Raw genomic sequence first — 23,089 nt, 5'->3', positions numbered from 1 at the left:
TTTGCTTTAGTTTACTGCAAGTTGTTGGCTGGTAGGGGAGCAGTAAAACTCCACTGAGCTGAGTAAGCAGCTTCCTGTACACTGGCTCTTGGGTGTCTTCTCAGCTCTGTCATACTTTCTCTGTGTAGTTGGCACTGGGTTTCCCAAGAGAGATGTTTGTTTATATGTTTTTCTCCCTTAACAGACTGTTAGTTCCTCAAGGGAAGAGACCATGTGTTGTTGCATGTAATTTCACAGAGGAAGGTGGAAAGAAGAGGTTATGGTGCCCAGTAGGACAAACATAGTAGGAGTATTTAACATTAGACCTCATTTTAATCCCACCTCTCTCATATAATAATTCTGTGGCCTTGGGAAAATTACATAGACTTTTGACTTTAATTCATAAAATGGGGAAAGTAATTCCTACTCCTCAGGATTGCTATAAGGTCTAAAAAAATAATCCCTGGGCACTTACTAGGCATTGAAGACACATTCTTGCATTTCATTCCCTTCTTTATAATTTTACCATCAAGCAAAGTCCCTAAGCACACGGTAGGTGATAAATAAATGTACATAGAAATGAAAAATATTTATACTTTTTTCAATATTTATAGCAATTTGATATCACTCCTCTTTGAACAGCTGTTTACATGATACACTGGTATATAATGTTAGGTATTCAGCTAGCCTGCTAGGAGACCTTGGGTAAATCATTTCTCTCATTGGGTTTCAATTGACCTATGTGTAAAATCATGGCCATTAGAATGTGCAAACTGACTGCTCAGGTTCAATGCAAACATGTTTTGTGTGCCCTGCACAATACTGGCCTAAAAGTGTTTTAAAAATAAGTAAAACCAACCTCACAGCCAGTCTTAACTACTGACCTTCATCTGGGTGAGGGAGTAGTCTTTGCTGGCAATCTAACATTGCACCATTTCGTGGAGCTAACTAATAGCTGCCCCCTTTGGACAGGGCATGCACTCTCTCCAATTTACCAATGCTTGGGCCACTTCACTCATTTAGATTGTTTGCCTGAATCATCTGATCTTTTGAGTTTATGACCTTAAGTAATGCAGCATATAAAAATTCTATTCATCTATTCATCTATTATTCAATGATTTCTAATCATGTGGGTTTTTTTAACATTTTAATATTGAAATATGTTCAGACTTACAGACAGTTACAAAAGTAGTACAAACCCAGAGAAGCCCAACATACCCTTACCCCCAGATACCCATATCCACCAATTTTAACTTTTTACCATATTTCCTTCCTTCCTTCCTCCCTTCCTTCCTCCCTCCCTTCCTTTTTTTCATCTGTCTATCTCATCAATCCATTTAATATACAATTGAGTGTAGGTTGTGTACATCATGCTACTTGAACACTTAATACTACCATGTACATTTTCTAAGAGCAAGGATATTAACTTATGTACCAGTTATCTTAAACTTAAGTGTAGTTATCGAGTTTAAGCAACTTAACATTGATATAAAGCTTACAGTCTATATTGCATTTTTTCCATATGTCCCAATGATGACCCTTTGAGCTTTTCCTCCTCCCTTGCTAGATCCCATCCAGGATCATGTGTTGCATTCAGTTGTCATTTTCTCATTAGTTGCTCTTTTTTTTTTTTTTTTTTTTTTTTTTTTACAAATTATGGGAACATATATATGCTTATCCCATCTCAACCACTCCCAAGCATGGAATTCAATGGGATTAATCTCTTTCACTATGTTGCAGTCCCCTCACCACGTTCCATTACTAAAACTTCCCTATCTTCCCAAACAGAAATCCTACACCCATTATGCATTAATTCCAAATTCTCCATTCCTAGCAACCTGTACTCTAATTTCCGTTTCTATAAGCTTGCATGTCCTCTGATATTTTCTTTGTAGTTACCATGGGGCTTTAATTTAACATCCTAAATCTATAACATTACTGTTTGCTTTGACGCCAACTTAACTTCAATAGTATAGACAACATATGTTCCTATATCGCTCCACTCCTCTACCTTTATGTAGTTTCTGTCACAAATTAGATATATAATGAGTACAGAACCACTGATTTATCATTACATTTTATGTGTTTTCCTTTTAGATCCTGCAGGAATCATCAGGTGAAATTACAAACCAAGTATACAATAGTTCTGGCATTTATATTTGCCCATGTCATCACCCTCACCAGAGATCTTTATTTCTTCATGCAGCTTCAATCTATTGTTTGTTATTTTTTCCTTTCAATCTGCAGAACTCTCTTTAGTATCCCCTTGGAAGGGCTGGTCTAGTGGTGATGAACTCCCTCAGCTTTTGTTTATCTGGGAATGTCTCAAACTCTCCATTTTTGAAAGACAGTTTTGCTGCATATAGAATTCTTGGTTACAAGATTTTGCTTTCAGCCTTTAAATATGTCATCTCACTCACTGCCTTCTTGCCTCCATGGCTTCTGATGAGAAATCAGCATTTAATCTTATTGAGGCTCCCTTATACATGACATGTTCCTTGTCTCTTGTCGCTTTCAGAATTCTGTCTTTATCTTTCACATTTGACTGTCTGGTTATAATATGCCATTGCATGGGTCTGTTTGGGATTATCCTGTTAGGAGTTAGCTGAGCATCTTGGATATGTATTTTCATGTCTTTCATTAAATCTGAGAAATCTTCAGCCATTATTTCCTTGAGTATTCTCTCTTCCCCTTTCTTTCTTTTTTATCCTTCTGGGACTTCCACAGTAAATATATCGTAATACTTGATGGTGTTTCAAATATTCCCCAGACTCTGTTCATTTATCTTCCGTCTTTCTTCTGTTCCTCAGACTAGATTATTTCAATTGTCTTAATTTCACTGTTTTTTGTTTTGTTTTGTTTTGTTTTGTTTCTTTTTTTTGGCCAGGTCCAAGCTGCTGTTGAACATCTCTAGGGAATTTTTAATTTCTGTTACTGTTGTCTTCAGCTCTTTTTGGTTCCTTGTCACAATTTCCATTTCTCTATTGATACTCTCTTTGCTTTCATCTATTATTTTCCTGATTTACTTTAGTTCTTTGTCCGTGTTTTCCTCTTTGAGCACATTTAGGACCATATTTTAAGTCTTTTTCTTTTTCTGGTATGCTCCAGATCTGGTCCTCCTTGATGTTGATTTCTGATGCTTTAATCTTCTCCTTTGCTTGGACCATCTCTTCTTGTTCTTTATATGTTTTGTAACCGTTTGTTGAAACCTTGATGTTTTGATATTTTTGTATGTCATTGCTAAAATTTAGACTCTGTGGTGTTTGTCCCTTAAGCTTGTATCCAACTAGTGTTATGACCAAGTTTTTCCTCGAGTTCCAGGACTAACCAAAAAAAAAAAAAGAAGAAGAAATTAAAAAAAAACACCACCTTTCCTTGTCTTTGAAGACTTACCTGTACAAGTACTCTCCTTTAGAGCTTATCTGTACATGGGCTTTATGAGAATAGCTCCAGGCCAAAGTGTAGGGGCCTCACTGATCCTTTCTGCATGTGCACCTTGTCTGAGGCATGTATAAGTGGCCCATAACTAATGCCCCCTCTTCCCCAAGAAGCAGATTCCTCACAGTCCGAAGCACCACACTGTACGCCCAACAACTAGCAATCCTTTGTCCCAGGCAGTGCTACTTGACTGCTCTCCCATGGCATTTTGTAGGAGAGCTCTCTAATCTGCCTACGACATGCAGGTCAAGTTCTGGGAGAGTCCTTCAGGCCACAACCAGACAGATTGAGCCAAACATACCTGCTCCCAGTATGTGCCCGAGCCCACTCTGCATCATCCAGATATCCACACTGGGAGGTTGGGCCAGCTCCTACCAAGCTGGGTGAGGGTTTGGGGGAGGAGCCAGCCATAACATCAGGAGATCCTACCACTTTCCAACAGCCTTTTTCTTGATTTGGCACTTGCCCTGTTATTGCAGTCCTTTGACTGTTTTCTGGAGCCCTGAGAAATATTTCTGCCAGTTCTTACTGCGTGTTCAATGCTTCTGCAAGGCAGACAGAGCCCTGAAGCATCTTACTCTACCATCTTGATTGGGTTGGGGCTTAGCACATGGGATTTAAACTTTCCTAGCTATTATCAAGATTACAATGGCTAATCCACACAATTGAAATGAGCTATTGTTTCTCCATAGGTACTGAAAAAGGAACACAGGACAAATGACCAAGACAAAAACATTATCCTGTCATTCATTTCTAAGTGATTCTCACCCAATATAATCTAAACTCTCAGTATTCTGTCTTTTCTTCATAACTCAGTGATTTCTCAAAGTGTATGATGAAGATTATTAACAACAATTTTCTCACTTTGTTTTCCATTTGTAGCTATTTGACACTGCTCTGCTCTTTCCAAGTCATAGCTTCTCACATTGACTCATGGGAACAGCTCTGTCTCTGTTTCCCTGGTTAGCAGCCTTAGTCTTGCAAAGACATTTTTTAATGCAATTTTATTGAGAGATATTCACACAACATATAATCCATCCAAAGTATACAATCAGTGGCTCATAGTATCATCATATAATTGTGCATTTATCACCACAAACAATTTTAGAACATTTTCATTATTCCAAAATAAAGGAAAAATAAAAATAAAAAAGAACACCCAAAACATCCCATGCCTCTTATCCTCCCTATTATTTATATGTGTTTTGTCTTTATTTTATTACTCATCTGCCCTTACACAGATAAAGGAAATGTCAGTCACAAGGTTTTCACAATCACACGGTCTCACAATAAATGCTATATGGTTATACAGTCATCAACAAGAATCAAGTCTACTGGATTACAGTTCACTCTTCCAGTTACCCATCGATGTACCCTTAGGCCACCTCCGTCCATTGCAAATTGTGAATACTGCTGCCATAAATAGCAGTGTGCAAATGCCTATTTGTGTCCCTGCTTTCAGTTCTTCCAAGTATGTACCAAATAACGTAGTTGCAGGATCATATGGCAACCTTATACTTAGCCTCCTGTGGAACCACCACACTGCCCTCCAGAGGGGCTGCACTGTTCTACTTCCCTACCAACATTGATTAGGTATATCTCTCTCTCCATATCTTCTCCAGCACTTGTATCTTTGTTTATTTTTTAGCCTCTTGTGGAACCACCACACTGCCCTCCAGAGGGGCTGCACTGTTCTACTTCCCTACCAACATTGACTAGGTATATCTCTCTCTCCATATCTTCTCCAGCACTTGTATCTTTGTTTATTTTTTTAACAGTTTTATTCACACATCATACAATCCTTCCTAAGTGAACATTCAGTAGCCCCCAGTATAATCATATAGTTATGCATTCACCGCTACAATCTATATTGTGTGCAAAAAATCTGTATTTCTGCAAAGAAAGAAGAGGAAAAAAATAACAGAATAAGGAATAAAAAAATGAAAAGGAGAAACAACAAGAATCCCATACCCCTCCCTTATATCTCCCTCTATTGACATTTAGCTTTTATATATTGCCTTTATTACAATTAATGGAAGAATATTACAATGTTACCGTTAACTATAGACCCCTGGTTTGCATTGATTGTATTTTTTCCCATATACCATCCCATATTCAACCTTTGCAAAGACATTTTTACAGTATGTGCCTCCAGGATGCTGTAGGGCTATGACCAGACCATTTAGGAACGGACACCATATGGTTATAGACATCTTAAACCCAGTTGCTTCTAAGAGTGTGCCTCTTCGGAATTTCCTCTCTAGCTCATAGAAGAGCAAAAATTTAAAAAGATACTTTTCTTTTTCCCTTTCAAAAATACAAATTACAAAACTCTGTGGATATGACAAATAAAGGCTTTTATTTTTTTCCAAAATAGCTTTTTTATTATGATGGTTGCTTGTCTGCCATTTTACAGCATTAAAGCATTTTTCTCTGGGTATCATCACGTGTTGACAAAAAATATGGCAAAGCATTCTAAAGGACTGACTTACTTAAATTCTTCATTATTCATTGGGGGCTGAAACCTCTTTGTTTTATTTGGAGGGAAATTATGTTGTTTATCATGTCTGCATAAATACCTCTTCTATGAATAATGCAGGCTATTGGAATACCCAGAGTAAAAAATGTGGACTGTCCCTAGAGGATAGGATTAACATCTTGCAAGAATAAATTAAAACCAATGTGTTCCTCCTTTTACACAGGAAAATCAAACATCATTTGGACTGACTTCACTACTTTCTTAACCAAGAATCCTTTTGTCCATTTAAACAAACAAACAAACAAACAAAAACTCTGGATTAGATATAAAGGAGTAAGAGGAAAAGAAAATCATCGCCCTTGTGGTTCCTAGGTCATTATCAGTCCTGCAGATTGGTGAGAATGACAGCATGACCTATTGAGAGGTAGAGTCACCTGCTAGGGTTTTAGAGTAAGAGAAAAACTTGAATTGTATCCCATCATGTACTACATATATTATCTTATAAAAGTTATTTGATATCTTTCAGACTTGGTTTTCTTATCTGTAAAATAGGGATAAAAATATTACATTGGTTTTCTGCAAGTAACAGAAAACTCAAGTAATTGTGATTTAAATAATAAAGTCTTTCATTATCTCTCATGACAAGAAATACAGCTCTGATATCTCAACAGCTCAGAGATATCAGAGGGCTGATTTTGTGTGTCTGCAATTCTGCTGAATTTTATCTCATCTCAAGATGGCTGCACCTGCAGTTATCAAGTTCTCATTCCAGCCTGCTAAATAGAATGAAAATACCAGGGATTATGACTTTTCACCACAAAAGGGACTCCATCCCCAACACTAGAAGACTTTCACTTACTTTGCAATGGCCAGGACTTGGTCACATGCCCACATCTGAGAAGGGGAAGGGGATACCATTTTTATTATAGACCTGTGGTTCTCAAAGTACAATCCCTGAGATGATTCTGGTATCCTCGTATGGTACTTTATATTTCAGGGAGTCAGTACGAATGTCCCCATTTTCATCTTTGATTTTAGTTTGTTCATGTCCTCTTTTTTTTGTCAGTCTCACTAAAAATTTGTCATTTTTTTTATCTTTTCAAAGATCCAACTTTTGCTTTGTTAATTCTCTCTATTATTTTTTTAATTCTCTATTTCATTCGTTTATACTCTAATCTTTTTTATTTCCTTCTTTCTGCTCACTTCAAGTTTAGTTTGCTCTTTTTTTCTAGTTCTCAATTTTGAGGTTAGGTCTCTGTTTAAAATCTTTCTTCTTTTTTAATGTAAACAAAAACTATAAATTTCCCTCTCAGCAGTGCCTTTGCTGCATCCCATAAGTTTTAATATGTTGTGTTTTCATTTTCATAAGCCTCAAGATATTTCCTAATTTCCCTTGTGTTTTCCTCTTTTATCCACTGGTTGTTTAAGGTTAGTGTAAGTTCCACATATGTTTTAATTTTCTATTTTTCCCATTGTTATTGATTTTTAGCTTCATTTTACTGTGTTTGGAGAAGAAATATTGTGTGATTTCAATATTTTTACATTTATTGAGTCTTGTTTTGTAACCTAAGAAATGCTCTATCCCAGGGAATTGATCCAACTGCACTCAGGAAGATTGTGTATTCTACTTTTGTTGGGAGAAGTGTCTTATATATATATATAAATGTATATATATAAATGTATATAATACATGTATATGTATGTCTGTTAGATCTAGTTGGTTTAAAGTATCATTCAAGTCTTCTATATCTTTGTGATCTTCTATCTAGATACACATTATTTAAAGGGGTTTATTAAGGTCTCCTACTATTAATGCAGAACCATCTGTTTCTTGTCCCATAACCAGTAGCAAGTTTCTGACATTCTCTCAGCCTAGACACCATAGAACAACCATAGCAATGAGACAGAGAAGATCCTTGAAATCCAGACAGATCTCAGTGTAACACAGAGGGTTTGAGTTACTTGGCCAAGGTCAAACAATTAATAGATGAGAGCCCAGGTTTCTTGAATTTGAGCCCAGATAGTGCATTAAAAAAAAAAAAAAAAAAAAAAAAAAGCCATTTCAAGGAACACTCGAGTAATGTCTAATCATGAACAAAAGCAGATCTCCATGGAGAGCTTCTTGGTGTCAGACACCACTCATGAAGTTGATGTCTAAGAAGATAGAGACAATCTTGAGGAGAAAATTCTGTGGCTGGCAAAGAGGTATCTTTTATACTTCATTTTATAGAGTGATGTCTTTTTCTTTTGCCTTCTTAATAACAATGGATACATATATCAAGAACTTTGATGTGACACGAAGAGAGACTAGAGAAATGAAGGTGTCATTTAGATTGAGAAGCATCCAAAAAGGAAGATCAATAAAGATATAGCATGGTTTCTTGGGCCAATACATTCCTCCTACAATATGCAGCAGTGTAACGTAAGAGGGGGCCTAATGGAAGTCTGTCATTTGCTTCCCAAAATACATCCCCCATTCATTTAGTAGTAGCATCCTAATATTTCTTGGAGAACCACCACTTGTCAATTTGCAATTCAAGATTCCACATTGGAGCTGACTTTACTTCCATCTTTTGTGGTGGGCTGCTGACCCAAACATGACCACAGTAATTACTTCAGGGCCTGGGACCTGTGATGTGAAAATCCTTTATTTTGTTTTGTTTTATTTATTTATTTGTTTGTTTGTTCATTTATTTATTTATTTGTTGATGCTGTTAGTAAGAATCTCTCTCACTAATGAAGTTTGAAGAATGTAAGTTTAGAACAGCTGAGGCTCCACCATGTTGAGAGGGTTCCTTATAGCAAAGCTAAGATGATAAAATGCAGAGCAGAAAGCTAAGGGGGAGATTAAATCCAGAAGATTTTTTTTTTATTATTACCTGGATCCCACAGAGTCTAGAGACCTAGGACTTTTCAGCTGTTGAGCCAATATTATCCTTTTGGGGGACTAAGCAAGTTTAGTTAACCTCAATTTCTGTAAATTGCAGCTGAGAGTTCAAGGTCAAAAGTTGCTTCAGTACCTGCTTATCATTCAATTACTCATTCCTGGACCTGAGTACTTCTTATACCCATGCTGATCTGCTTTCAACTCTTCCAGAAACATATTCACAATTATGCCTCCAACCTTTGTCCTTGACTCCTTCTTTGGTTTTGATGTGCAGAATTGTCTTTCCGTGTTTCCTCTGGTTCTTATTATCAACAATTTACATCAGGATATTCTGCCTTAAATCACGTTGAAAATTAAACTTTCTAATTCAGTAGAGTCTTTGAATCCTTACTATGTTTGCACTAACTCTACTTCTCAAACCCCAGCCCCATAGGCAGGCAGTAAACTTGGCTTGAGTCAAATTCCAAATTCTGTCTCCTCTGTGGTAGCATCAGCTGAGATCTCCAGTTAATTCTTACACCTGGAAATCTGCTAACAATGGGTTGTTAAGTGAGCTTTAGTCCTGGAATGGTGCTTAGTTAGTCCTGGATATTGATAAAAAAAAAAAAAAAGAAGCACTTCTTCCCTCAAAATGTTTAGGAAGCAGTATAGTATAATGGATAATACCATTTACTTAGGAGTCAGTTTAACTTTGGTTTGACTCTCTGTTCTTTTGCGCCTTTCCAGGTGTTTTACCATGGGCACATTACTTAAAATTCTATGCCTTCACTTTCTGTAAAATGAGGGTAATTCAAATGATCTCATAGGCATGCTGAAGAACAAATGACATAGTGAATATAAAGCACTTGTTGGAGGACCTGACACTCAGTAATTTTTTTTTTTAATATTTTATTTTGGAATAAATTCAAAGTTATAGGAACAGTTGCAAAAACCATACAAACCCCATACACAAAACTCCAGCATTCCGTGACCCCCTCTGATACCCCCTGATACCCCCAATCCACAAACTTTAACATGTTGTCCCACTGCTATTTCTTTCCCTCCCTTCCTCCCTCCCTCCCTCCCTCTCTCCCTATCATCCATCATCTATTGCTCTGTCTTCTGAACATATGAGAGCCAGCTGCACACATCCTTGAACAAACACTATAATTCTCATATACACTTCCCATGAAGAAGAACATTCTTTTATGCAATCCCACTAAGCGCAGCTAAGAAGTACAAGAGATTCAACAATGATACAAAGTTTACATTCTATATTTCCTTTTCCTTATGTCTCAACTGTGTCCCTTTGAGGTACCTGTCCTCTATCCTCCAATCCCATCCAAGTTCATCCTTAGCATTCAATTGTCGTCTAGTTAGACTGTCTTTTTTTTTTTCTTTTTTCAGTTGTGGAAATATATATACAGACTAAATCTTCCCATTCCACCCCCTCCCTAGCATTCCATTAGTAGGATTAATCACATTTAGAATGTTGTAATGCTATCACCTTCCCACCCTCCATTGCTAGAAATTTCCCTTCACCTCAAACAGCAACCCTACACTAATTTCTTAACTCCCCTTTGCCCCTTCCCCCATTTCTCTTAACCCATGCTCTACTTTTCATATCTATGGTCATATTCTCTGATAATTTCTTTGTGTTTACTGTGGGGCTTAAAATTAGACTCTTAAATCCGTAATAATCTTGTTTTTCTTTGATACCACCTTCACTTCAATAGGACACATAAACTATGTACCTATACTCCTCCATTCCCCCACCTTTATATAGTTCTTGTCAAAAATTACATACATTACATTGAGTTCAAAACCACTGATTTGTCCTTAGAGTTTGTGTATTTCATATCATGTAGGAAGTAAATAGTGGAGTTACAATTCAAAAAATTATTGACTTCTATTTGTATTCCATTGTGGTTGGAGTATGTGCTTTGAATATATTCAATTTTCTTTTTTCTTCTTAAATTTATAGAGGCTTGTTTTATGTCCCAGCCTATGGTCCCTTCTAGAGAAAGATCCGTGATCCCTAGAGAAAAATGAGTGTTCTGGTGATTTGGGATGTAAGGTTCTATATATGTCTGTTAAAATTCTCTGTATCTATTTCTACTTTCTTTGTTTCTCTGTTGGTAGGGCTCTCTTTAGTATCTGGAGTAGGGAAGGTCTTTTATTGGCAAAGTCTCTCAGCATTTGTTTGTCTGTGAAAAATTTAAGCTCTCCCTCAAATTTGAAGGAGAGTTTTGCTGGATAAAGTATTCTTGGTTGGAAATTTTTCTCTCTCAGGATTTTAAACATGTCATGCCACTGCCTTCTTGCCTCCATGATGGCCGCTGAGTAGTCACAACTTAGTCTTATGTTGTTTCCTTTGTATGTGGTGAATTGCTTTTCTCTTGCTGCTTTCAGAACTTTCTCCTTCTCTTCAGTATTTGAGAGTCTGATCAGAATATGTCTCCGAGTGGGTTTATTTGGATTTATTCTAGTTGGGGTTCACTGGGCATTTATGCTTTGTGTATTTATATTGTGTAGAAGGTTGGGGAAGTTTTCCCCAACAATTTCTTTGGATACTCTTTCTAGACCTTTACCCTTCTCTTCCCCTTCTGGGACACCAATGAGTCTTAAGTTTGGACATTTTATTTTATCTATTGTATCCCTGAGATCCATTTCAATTTTTTTTATTTTTTTCTCCATTCTTTGTTTTGTTTTTTCATTTTCTGTTCTGTGGACTTCTAGGACTTTGAGTCTTTGTTCAACTTCCTCTAATCTTGTATTGTGAATATCCAGAATCTTTTTAATTTGGCCAACAGTTTCTTTTATTTCCATAAGATCATCTATTTTTTTATTTACTCTTGCAATGTCTTCTTTATGCTCTTCTAGGGTCTTCTTTATGTAGCTTATATTCTGGGCCATGGTCTTCTTGATGTCCTTTAAATCCTTTGCCATGTTTTTGTTCCTTGATTGTAGTTCTTTGATTAATCGAGCCAAGTACTGGGTGTCTTCTTATATTTTGATATGGGTGTTTGGACTTGGGTTCTCCATATCGTCTGGTTTTATCATATGCATTGAGATTTTCTGTTGTTTTTGGCCTCTTGGCATTTGCTTTGCTTGATAGGGTTCTTTCGAGTTGTTAAAAAAAAATGCCAATCTGATTTTTCAGAAACACAGGTTGGTGGCGTACACTTTCTCTAGCTAACCAGCAGGTGGCATCTGTGAGTCACCTATACCCCTCAAATCAGCTCTCCCCAACCTTGTCCCCACAGTGTGTGGGGAAATGATTCTTGTGGGGTTCAGTTGGAGAACTCAGTTTGGGTATGTTGCTAGAGCCATCCGCCCTGAATGTGGGGCGTGTGTCCAGGTGGCCCAGGGCAGTTTTAATATTCAATCCTCCCAGGTGTTCCTGGAGATTCAAGGCCATCACAAGAGTCTAAGCCTTCATTTCAGATCCGTCCCAGACCCTCTCTCTCGCTGACCCACAAGCCACCAGACTTGGCACAGCGTCCCTGGGGTTTCCAAGCGGGCCCTCTTTCTCAGCTGTGATCTTCCAGGACCTCTGCTGAGGGAGGGCTGTGCTACATCACAACTGTGCGCCGTCCCTCAAGGGAAGCCCCGGGCTGCCCTGCCGTGCTGGGGCGCTCTCAGCCCAATGCAAAAATGGTTGAACGGGGCGTCTCCACAAACCCCCCTCTTTACACAGTTCCTCCTTCCCAGCTCTGGGACAACTGGCGGGGTTCTGGGCTGTGGGCACGGCTCCGGGCAGGAGTTTATCCAGCCCTCCGGGGAGCCAGCTGCTAGCCGCGGGGCTTCTCCCTCCCTCCAGCTCTCCCCTGGTCCCGAGGGTGTCTGCACGAGCTACCCTCCATGGCCGACACCAAGAGGCCGGCTCAGCTCGCTCCTGTCGTGTTTCGCTGTGCGGTTTCCACCATCAGCAACTGCGGCTGCTCCTGGGATTTTCCCTTTTTTTTTGTTTTTTAAAGAACCAGTCTGTCTCTAGCCACCAGCCCCCAGCTTCCCCACACCGCAGCACGGCTGTGGGTCTTCCAGCCGTCTTACTCACTCATTTCAGAATGCAGACTCCTGGTTACACCAAGTATACAGCCCCTGTGGCGCTAGGAGACCTCATCCAACTGGTGCATCGCTGAAACTGGTACTCTGGGTCACCTTCTGGTTTTTTTCTAGTATTTTTCATGGAGATTTTTTTTTGTCCTGTCTCACCTAGCTGCCATCTTAGGTTCTCCTCCAGAGTAAATTATTAATAGGTGGAAGTTCAAAAATGCTTCAATTTGTTGGAGAGAGAAACGAGCATAAGAAACACACAATATTCTTAACCAGAATGATTGTAAGACTTAAATGGGGTGGTATAGCTGTTAAGCACTGTAGGAATTCAGAGAGAAGAAAGGGTGATTCTTGGTGGAATTGAAATTTGTGCTTGTATTTGAATTAAAAAAAAATCAATTAGGTAGAGTTAATATATTGCAGAGGTTGGGGAAGTATGAAATGAAAGTGGATATGCCATTTGAGGATATTTAAGGTAACCAGGTCAGAGAGCAGGAAGTTATTATAATGAAGAGTTTTGAGAAATAAGGACAAATTGATAGGCAAGGTGAGGTCAAACTATTTATGTTTTGAATGCCTAGTGAGGATTTTTTTCCAAGGATCATTTGTAAGTATTAGTGGAGTGGGATATAATAAAATCAAAGAATCATAGGGTTTCAAGCCAGGAGTTCTATGTTCTATGTATCTATCAATGTTTTTTAAACTCTTTAACATTCATGGTGGTGAAAATTTAATAGGTTATACCACAGAAATGTAGCTGTTGGTCACTCAAAGTGGGTCCATCTAGAGCTCTTTCTAGGCCTAATAAGAGTATTTCCTTGGAAACCTAGTGCTCTGTGGAAGAATGATTGAAAAGCATTGGTTTAGTTTAATCTTTGCTTATTACTCAGATGATAAATTAATGCACTGAGATGGAAAGTGACTTACCCAAGATGATAAAACTATCAAGTGCAGAATGGCATTGGTATTCAGGTTTTCCTGATTTTTAGGCTAGTGTTATTTTAATTTCATCTCCCTGAGTGATTAGTCTTAGGAAGATTAGCCTGATATTGATATGGATTGGAGAGGATAGTGAGTGAGAGACCAGCCAGGAGCTGCTGCACTCATTCAAGTCTGGGAGAATAAGGCACTGGGCCATGGTGTCGGCAAGAGATCTAGAAAATGAATGTGAAATATATTTTAAAACCATTGTCAAAAGAATAATTTTCAACAGACCTTCCTTCCTGCCCTCTTTTCCTTCATTCAGCAAATATTCGTTCAATATCCACTAATTTCTGGCTGCTTTTATGTCCCATTGGGCTTATATTCAAATGTGGGAGAGGAGGCAGAAAACAAACGAAATAGGCATGCCAAATATAAAGTTTATAGATGACATCAAGCACAAAGGAGAAAAATATAACAAGAGAGACATCAGAGAATATTTGGGCTAGGCTGAGTAGGTGATGGCTATACTTTTAGATAAGGTGGCCAAGGAAGGCCTCCCTGAGAAGATGAGTATTTGAGTAAAGACCTGAGATTGGTGAGAGATTAAGCCATAAAGTTATCTGGATAAGAACATTTTAGGCAGAAGGAATAACGTATGCAAAGTCTAGCGCCAGCTTGGCATGCTTCAGGCCTAGCTAGGAGGCCAGTTTGGCTGTCTTGGATAAACAAGAGGGAGAGTGGTTGATGAAGTCAAAGAGGTAAGAGCAGGCTGATCATGTAAGTCTTTTTAAATCATTATAAGTTATTCATTGATTGTCAGGGGTGAGGGCTGGGACGGAGAGCTGGAATGGAGAATGAGTCTGATAGGTTGAAAGATATATGGTATATTAATCTTTGGACATAATGAATTTGAAGTTAAGAGACTTAGATTAACTAATTCATAGGCAGTGAGAAATGTGTATATAGTGTTAGGGGTCATTTGGGAGATGTAGATCAGAGGGCCTCCATAATAGAGGTGAGAGTGGAAATGCTGATAGATAAGTTGTTTATGGAAGAATTTGGGAATGATTTCTGTAGAAGAATAGAGAGATAAAAAGAAAACTCCTTCAGAGATAAAATTAGAAGAATGCAACCAGCAAGATACTTACTCTCTTCTACAAAGTCGGTAAAGAAAGTGGTTTACAAAAGGCAGAGCATCATATTACCAATGCAGTTGACATTATTATTAATAGCAGTCACCTTTTAGTTTAATGAGCCAAAACTAGTCACTAATCAGGACTTACAAAGAAGAAACAATAATAGTGATGTTACCATATACTTTGTATAGCACTTAATTGACTTCCAGGGTTTGTTCACACTTTATTGAAGTTTTGTTTGTGAGGCAGACAAAACATGTATTTTTTTTTCATCCCAATTTGTCTAATAAAGAACTTGAGATACTTAAGAGGTCACTTAAATTTTCCAGCAATCATTCAGCTCATTAGTAGCAGAAGAAGGTGTATACCCAGATCTTCCAACCTCCGAGGTATTAAGGCTAGAAAAGGACTTAACGTGTGCAGTATCACAATCCTTTAGTTGTATATAAAAGGAACTATCTTGGCATGGACTCGTAGCTCCTCAGTGGCAGAGTGGGGATTAGAAATTAGAGAATGATAATTATTGCAGGGCTAATCAATGTCTGCCTGGCTTTGTAGAGTAGCTTTACATGAATCTCATTCAATCCTTAAAGCAATACCGTGAGCTAGGTAATATTATCCTCATTTAAGGGCCAAGGAAACTGAAGCTCAAAGAAGAGAAGTAACTCCCTCAAAATTGCACAGCCAGGAAGTAACAGAGTCAGAATTTGAATTCAAGTGTTTCTGGCTATAAAGCTCTGGCTGGTTTCCATGTTGTTCCCTTAACTCAACTCTCAGCACAAAATTTCAACCAGTCCTTTAGACACCTATTCAGTGATTGGTGCTGAGAATTTTTCTTGTTTGCTTGCTTGTTTTGTTTTCGTTTCCAGAGACTATCTGTGTGAGGTCTGACCTGTGCACAGTCTTTGCCCTTAACATGGAAAGGAGTCTATCCTAACCGTTTAGAAATGCTGCTGCAATAAAAGGGCCCTAAACCCTGTAATAGCTCTATACGACAGAAATGTATTCCTTACGCATATAAACAGTACAAGATATATCCAGGTCTGTGGAAGGTCTCAGCTCTACATAATCACTCAGACATCCAGGAAAACAAAAGTTCTGTTATCTTCAACATATGTCTTCCAAGATCTTCCTGCGTGTTGAAAATATCATGGCGGATCATGTAAGACATTTTTATGTGCCAGGTCAGAAGTGGTGCACATTTCTTTCATCCACATTCCAGAGCTAGAGCTCAGTCACATGGCCACGTCTACTTGCAAAGGAGGTATGCTCAAGATGTACACTTGGGAGCCCAAGAAGAGGAGCTGGAGGAGGCCTGTTTCTACCACAGGGTCTGCCTTTGTCACTGATTGTCTTAATTTCCCTCAAAAATTCTGATGCATGTGATGCCTAGTAAAATCCTGGCATTTAGCAAACAGATAATCAGGTTTATGTTTATTATACTGTGGCTCTGTAGAGCTGACATTATTTATTTGTTTTTGGTGGTGGCGGCAGGGGAATTGTGAATCCAAGTTTTGATGTGATATCTATTTTCAATTCACAGTATTCCATCCCTGATGATTTCACAATGTTTGTTGTCTCAAAATCCAGATGAACATTTTTTAAAGATTCAGAAATCAACTCTCAGTCCTAACCAGTTTCCTGTTTACAAGTTGATGTTATTTTCTTGGATTTGCAGAAACACTTTATTCTGTCTTTGTTTTCTTAGTGTAATATATAGTTCACAGTTGGTATCTTGAATAATATAAAAAACATAACAGATTTTGCTTAACAGAGGGTTGAACAAACCTATGAAATTTGATTTTATTGTTCTCAACCAATCTACACCTGAGAAAACAGACTTGGGAAATTTAAACAATTTATGAGGGAGTTGGGGAGCTTGATTTTGAACCCATGTTTGTCTCCAAAGCCCACATTCTTACCATAGTTACTTTTATACATTTCAGTTTGCCATGATAAGACTCTAAGCTTCTGGAAGAAAGGGACCATATCTTTTTCATCTCTGTATCAAAGGATATTAATACAGTGCTTAGTATACTGTGTGAACTCAGTAGAATTGTTTAATGAATGAAAGCATCAAAAGTTTTTCTCATGACTCAATCTCTACACTCTACAAACTCATAGAAAAGATGTAATCCAACTGCAACTTGAACCATTGATTCACTGTGAGCTTTAGGCCAATTAATACGAAATACAAAAATACTTCCTTGAGAATAAGCTTTATAAATTTTCAAATGGCAAATCCAATAGGGAGGAGATTAGATGAAGGAAGAGATTCATCCAACCCAAGAGACTAGGATTTTGCCAGAATCCAATAAGCGATCAGAAGGATTTATTTTTGCAAATGGCATTTGATAGCAAACTCACTCTGCATTCTAAATAGGATTAAACATGTTTCTCAGGACATACCGCATGAAAAAACTTTTGGTCTCTATCTGTCTCCCATTGTGAATTGAAAATCTCAGGGTGGAGGTACGACCCTTCATTGAGGTCAGTGTGTCTTATCTATCACCTATTATGCTTCTTTAACATCTCTTAAGGAGAAGTCTGGAGAAGTGGGAGGAGGTGATACTGGCTAGGGTTGAAGTTTGAGTGTGTATAACTCATTCCCTGAATTGTAATACAGGCAAACTTTTAAATAGCAACAATATAATGGTTTTTAAAAGTAAATAATATAAAGAGATTAAATTAACCCCATTTTATTTAGTTTTCTGAATTTATGTTTTATCTTTGTGATTTACAAACAGCAAGAAATCTTGTGATATTTTGAATAGCTAGCACAGCCCTTGTTCATTCATCCATTCATTCAGTCTATTACTTATTTATTTTTTCATTTATTCTTGAGTGTGTATAAACTCATTCCCTGAATTGTAAGCTCCTGGTTTTCAGGAGTCATGTTTTATTCACCTTTGCATCTACCACAGCACAAAAGTAATCCTTGGCACATATTTTCATCTCAATAAATATTTAGAGAATTGAATGAATGAATGCATTATCTTTGTGTAAGTCTTATTTTATTGATCCATCAACAAGGTGATATGCTACAATAGTTAAAAATACAGGTTCTAGCTGGTTTTGAACCTGTTTCACCATTTGTTAGCTGTGTGACCTGGACAATAGTGTTAGGTATTATGTAACTGACACTTGGCACTGATGATACAGAAATAAATACTGCATATTCCACTCTCAAGAATCCACCGGCCTCTCTTGTCTCCTCTGCCACATTTTCAGATCAGTACTGGACTAAACTGAGGTTTAAACAAAACTCTAGGACTTTGCTATAGGAAGGAAAAATGATTTTTTGCTTGTTTCCTTTGGTGCCATCACTGTGATTTATCAGAATTCTTTGAGGGAGAGAGTCAGATTCTGTAGCAAACACAATGAGACCCCGTTTCCAGAGCACCTGTCTTGCTTGTTTGCCTTTAGCAAGGTTGACTGGGAGAAACAAATCTCGGAGGACAAAGCCACAGCCCAGCTGGGGGAGAAACCATCATTTATAATTTGTAAAGTCCCCAAAGTGTTGCTGAAAAGCCTCCAGGTGTTTTCTGTATTTGGATCTGTAGTGGTTGCTTTTAATACTACTGTGACTATGCAGTAAAAACAACCAGTTTTATGAACGAGATGAAAATGCAAGAGCCTCTCAATTGCAGTGTGGTTGCATGTCAAATGCATTTTCTGTATTTAATTATAGACCTTGCACAGAGAGTGGAAATGTGCAACCTTGTTGCCAGGTGCCAATGTGTTTTGAGCTCTGGTTATTCCCAGTGACTCTCCAGAGTTGCTGTGGGCACTGCAACTTCCAGGCAAGGGACATTTTCACTACTTATCTCACTTTCATTGGAAGCCAGGGATTTCCTAGTGTCTCTGGGGCACTGTGGGTGTATAAATGTCTGCTTGTCATCACTTCCTATGAGAATACAGTGTGCTACAAGCCAACTTCTATCCTGCTGGATAATAGACATGCTTAACTGGTCCCTCTAATCATTTCATTTTGGTAAGAGAAAATCTGTAAATTGAGAAAGTATTTGTATTGCATTCTCCACTCCTGTTCTTCCTAGAAATCCATATCACTGCCCCCCCCCCCCCCCATTGAATTTAGTGCTGGAGGAGTTATTTATTGGATGATCAAATAATGTGTTCTCCAACTGGGATGGTTTTGAGAGTAAAAGGTATAAACTTGGCCTGTCTCAGGCAAAGCAGGACGTATGAATGCTTTGGTTATTTGAGATTATTTTGCTTTTGCTTTCCTTGGTTTCTTGAAACACTAGCCATGGCTAGATGGTTGTTCTCTAAAGTATCCTTGGGAGTCTAGAAGTGGCAGTGTGTGGGGGGATCATGGTCACCTTTCTAGGAGCTTTAGGGGAATTTTGTTGCTGCTCTGCTATAGTGAGTTGTCATCTGGTCTGACGTAGAGAAGTCATTACTGACAATCCCTCTTCTGGTTATGTTCGTGTCTCGATGTCCTGTATTCAAAAACCACTGGGTTAGCTCTGTGGCCAAGGGTAAGACCTCCTTCTCTGTGGAATTACAGATGCTCACCCACAAGTCACCTCTAGCTCTAAAGACACTCTGATTCTGTTCTGGTCTTCATCCTCATTTCTCAAGTGAGTGAGGTCAGTGACTGAACCAACATTAAAAACTGAGGTGTTCTGAGTTCCTGCTCTACCAGTCACTTCACTATTTCAATTTTTTAAAGTTTTAGTAATCCATGTGTATTAGTAAGGGTTTCCTGGGGAAACAGAACCAACAGGAAATAGCTATAAATAGTATGAAATTTTATAGAAATGTCTCATGCAACTGTAGGGATGCACAAGTCCAAATTCCATAGGGCAGGCTGCAAGCTAGCACTCTGATGAAGGTCTTTGATGAATTCCCCAGGAGAGGCTCACTGGCTGAGGTAGAGACAAAGGTTTTCTCTTCTGACTCCTAAAGCTATCACCTCCCCATTACAAACCTTCAAATGATTAGATTAAACATATCTCATTGAAGAAGACACTCCCCTTAGCCGACTGCAGATGTATCAGCTATAGATGCATTCAACTTACTGATGATTTAAGTCCATGAAATGTCCTCACAGTAGCAGTTAGGCCAGTGCTTACTTGACCAGACAACTGGGCACCATCACCTGGCCAAGTTGACACATGAACCTAACCATCACACCATGATATGTTTCAAAGAACCACAGACTTGTAAAATTTCAGAAATGACACCATTGTCGAAAATGTATTTTCTGGGGATTTATAATTAATGCCACACAGCCTGGCTGCAATAGCTGAAGCTGTCATAGAGGCATTGCATCCTGAGAAATAACTGCTCATACAGGTCCAAGGGAAACTAAGTGAAATGACTGTGTGGGCTAAATATTAAAAGCCAGAAAGAAGGAGGATGGCAGTTGACAATAAAAGGCAAAGCTTGAGTCACATAATAAAAGGATCTGCTACACCTTTTCTATCTTTTCTTGGCTGGAATGCCATGAGATGGGAATGTCAGGTTATAAACGAAATTCACAGCCCAACAACTGACTGAGGACTTGTCACAGGTAGTAGAATCACTAGTAGTTGATTCCCTCTAAGCTGATGACTACAACAGGGCCCTGTTGAAAAAGACCCCAAGAGTGTTCTATTCATTATGTGTTATATCCTAAAGTTAATTAAATTTCTATTCATATAAGAGTGTCATAGTCCAGATAGTCAGTCCCACAAGTGAACTTGGAAAAGATTCCTGGCTAGCCATGTCTATATTCCAAGAAGTAATTATGTGCAGAAATTCTCTAAGAAATTGCTGACCCTCATGTAAAAATGAGCAGCTCATCTTTCTGCAATGGAGTCAACTGCCTCCAGCTCAGAAGCCAGCCTCTGGGCTAAGAATCTATGTTTGATCCAGGTATGTGCTGATCTTAAAAGCCATATCCTAGAGCAAAAACAAAACCCAGAAGATTTCCTTTCGTTAGGAATGACTGCAGAATGAGGATTTCTGATTGACTATCATAAACCAAGTCCTCATGTGAATGAGCACTTTTAAAAGAATTAGAGCACCAGTTCCCAAAATGTTCCACAGAACACTAGTTTCACATGATGTTAACGGTATGCCAAGAAAAAGCATTCTCCAGTCAAATAAACCCATAAAATAATGCATATTATTTTGCTCCTCTCAGAGCTTTGCAGGACATATTAATATAAAAATGTCTGAGACTGAAATTAAAAAAATAAAAACATCAGTTTACTATTACTTAACTCAGAGTTTCTGTAACTTATTTGTTCAGAGACATTTTCAAAGAACACTAAATAATATCTGGAATTCCCATTTGGGAAACATTGGATCAGAGAAAATTCACATATATCCAGTAACAAAACTGTGCTAAAAACATATTCAATTTAGTTTTTGATGATTCAGAAGCCAGTACAGCGTATTGCAGGCCATGGATGACTCTGTGACCATCAGTTCTCATTCATTGTTCAAATTAAAAAGCATCCAAGAATGTAACTTTCAATTTATTTGGATTCTGGAAAAATGAGATTTAGTTCATCCTGTAACTTCGATTTTAGGTGAATAAATACTTTTAATTGATATGTTGATGTAAGCATGTTTTTAGGTGGTAACTGAAAGGTTAGTGTCAAAAGAAATTAATGTCCCGGTGGGCTTGTGTTTTTCTCTGAGGCAGATATTGATGAATGTACAGAGGGAATCATTGAGTGCCACAACCATTCCCGCTGCGTTAACCTGCCAGGGTGGTACCACTGTGAGTGCAGAAGCGGTTTCCATGATGATGGGACCTATTCACTGTCCGGGGACTCCTGTATTGGTAAGCAGCTTTCAGCCATGCCCTGTCTCCACCTGGATCTTTGCAGAAGGGGATGGCTTGCTTGGTACTTTGTGCAGCACCCAGTGTTAAAATACAACTACTCCAGGTTAAACACATCAGTTTTAAATTTCCTCCCTCTGTAAATCAGGGATTAGCCCATGGTTTATGGTTTATGCAGTGCACAGTTTTATAAAATTTATACAGAAACTAGGGCAGTCAGAGGAACAAGGCCTGGATCTGTACATGACAGCATTTAGCTCTTTCCAAGGAAAAACTGTGATGGCTTGCTGATAGTTTTGGCAGTTTGGGAGGCAGCTGCAGAGAGGAGGAAGTATTGCTGGACTTAGAAAGTTTAGTTTAAATCCCAGCTTTGGTACTGTAAAAGACCCTCAGAGACTTCACTGGTGAAGATGTAAAACTGGGAATAATAACACCCACATATTATTGTTAGAATTAAATTGGATATCATATATTTAACATTTGTAAGCTTTGAATAGATGTACAAATATGATAAAATTGCATTAACCTTATTATTGCTGCTATTATCACCACTATCTTCTCTTGAAAAGCCTAATTTTAAGCACTGTTCTGCTTGTAGTTCCATTAAATGCTGAACACAGGGAGTTAGCAGATGGATTTGCTCACCTCCAAGACCTCACAGCTTTCATGAAATCCAAACTACTGATCAAAACTGTGACTGCTCCCGTGAAAACCTTGGCTGACCCAGTTGTTTCATGTCACGTGGACTCAGTTGAATTGTTAATGCTGATTCAGACAGGGTTAGTGGGCAGCATTCTGACCATGGGGTCCCAAAGTTCAGGTCGGTGAATTAGAAAGTGGGCATTTGACTTTGGAAAGTCATTGCCTCCGTTCGTTGCTCATCATTTTTTTTTTTTTTCCTAAAGGTTGCTGCTGCGACCCCGGTAGTATTTTTCCAACTTTTCTACTGGTGTTGACCTAAAGCAAAGATAAATTAGGGAGCGCCTAGCATGAATTTTCCCTCACAATCTTGGCATTAATATGAAGTTTTGAGAGACATGGTAGTTAAAAGCACAGACCCTTGAGCCAGACTTCCTGCAGTCAAATGCCTGCTCTGCCACTTCTGTGTTACCTTGGGCATGTTCTCAATTAGACTGTGCCTCAGTTACCTCATCTGTAGTATAGAAATAATATTCATATCTAATTCATATAGGTGTTGTGAGAATTAATTCAATTAATACCTAAGTGTTCAAATGGTGTTAGCTATTATTGTCTTCAGTGTTCCTGCATATTCACCATTCTGACCTATGCTCTATCTGTGCTTCTTTTAGTGTTAAATTAATTATCTGTGACTTTAAGGAAGGGTTTGCACTTACTCTGGATCTTCACATTCTTCCTTTACATACTGCCAGGTAATTCTGCATGCT

The 23,089-nt window shown here is 38.3% G+C and overlaps 1 protein-coding gene across 1 annotated transcript in view; it reads left to right on the top strand.

Moving 5' to 3' along the window:
- The window catches only part of NELL1 (neural EGFL like 1), a 925,820-nt gene that overhangs the window by 864,735 nt on the left and 37,996 nt on the right, over nucleotides 1-23,089 (top strand). Inside the window, 1 exon segment of the mRNA XM_037838459.1 lies at nucleotides 21,543-21,683. Within this exon segment, the coding sequence (XP_037694387.1) occupies nucleotides 21,543-21,683 (141 nt within the window).

This window comes from Choloepus didactylus, chromosome 6 (assembly GCF_015220235.1).
Source record: "Choloepus didactylus isolate mChoDid1 chromosome 6, mChoDid1.pri, whole genome shotgun sequence".
In the NCBI taxonomy this organism is placed as follows: Eukaryota; Metazoa; Chordata; class Mammalia; order Pilosa; family Megalonychidae; genus Choloepus; species Choloepus didactylus.
Note: the sequence above shows the minus strand (reverse complement) of the source record. Positions and strands in the feature narration are given on the sequence as shown.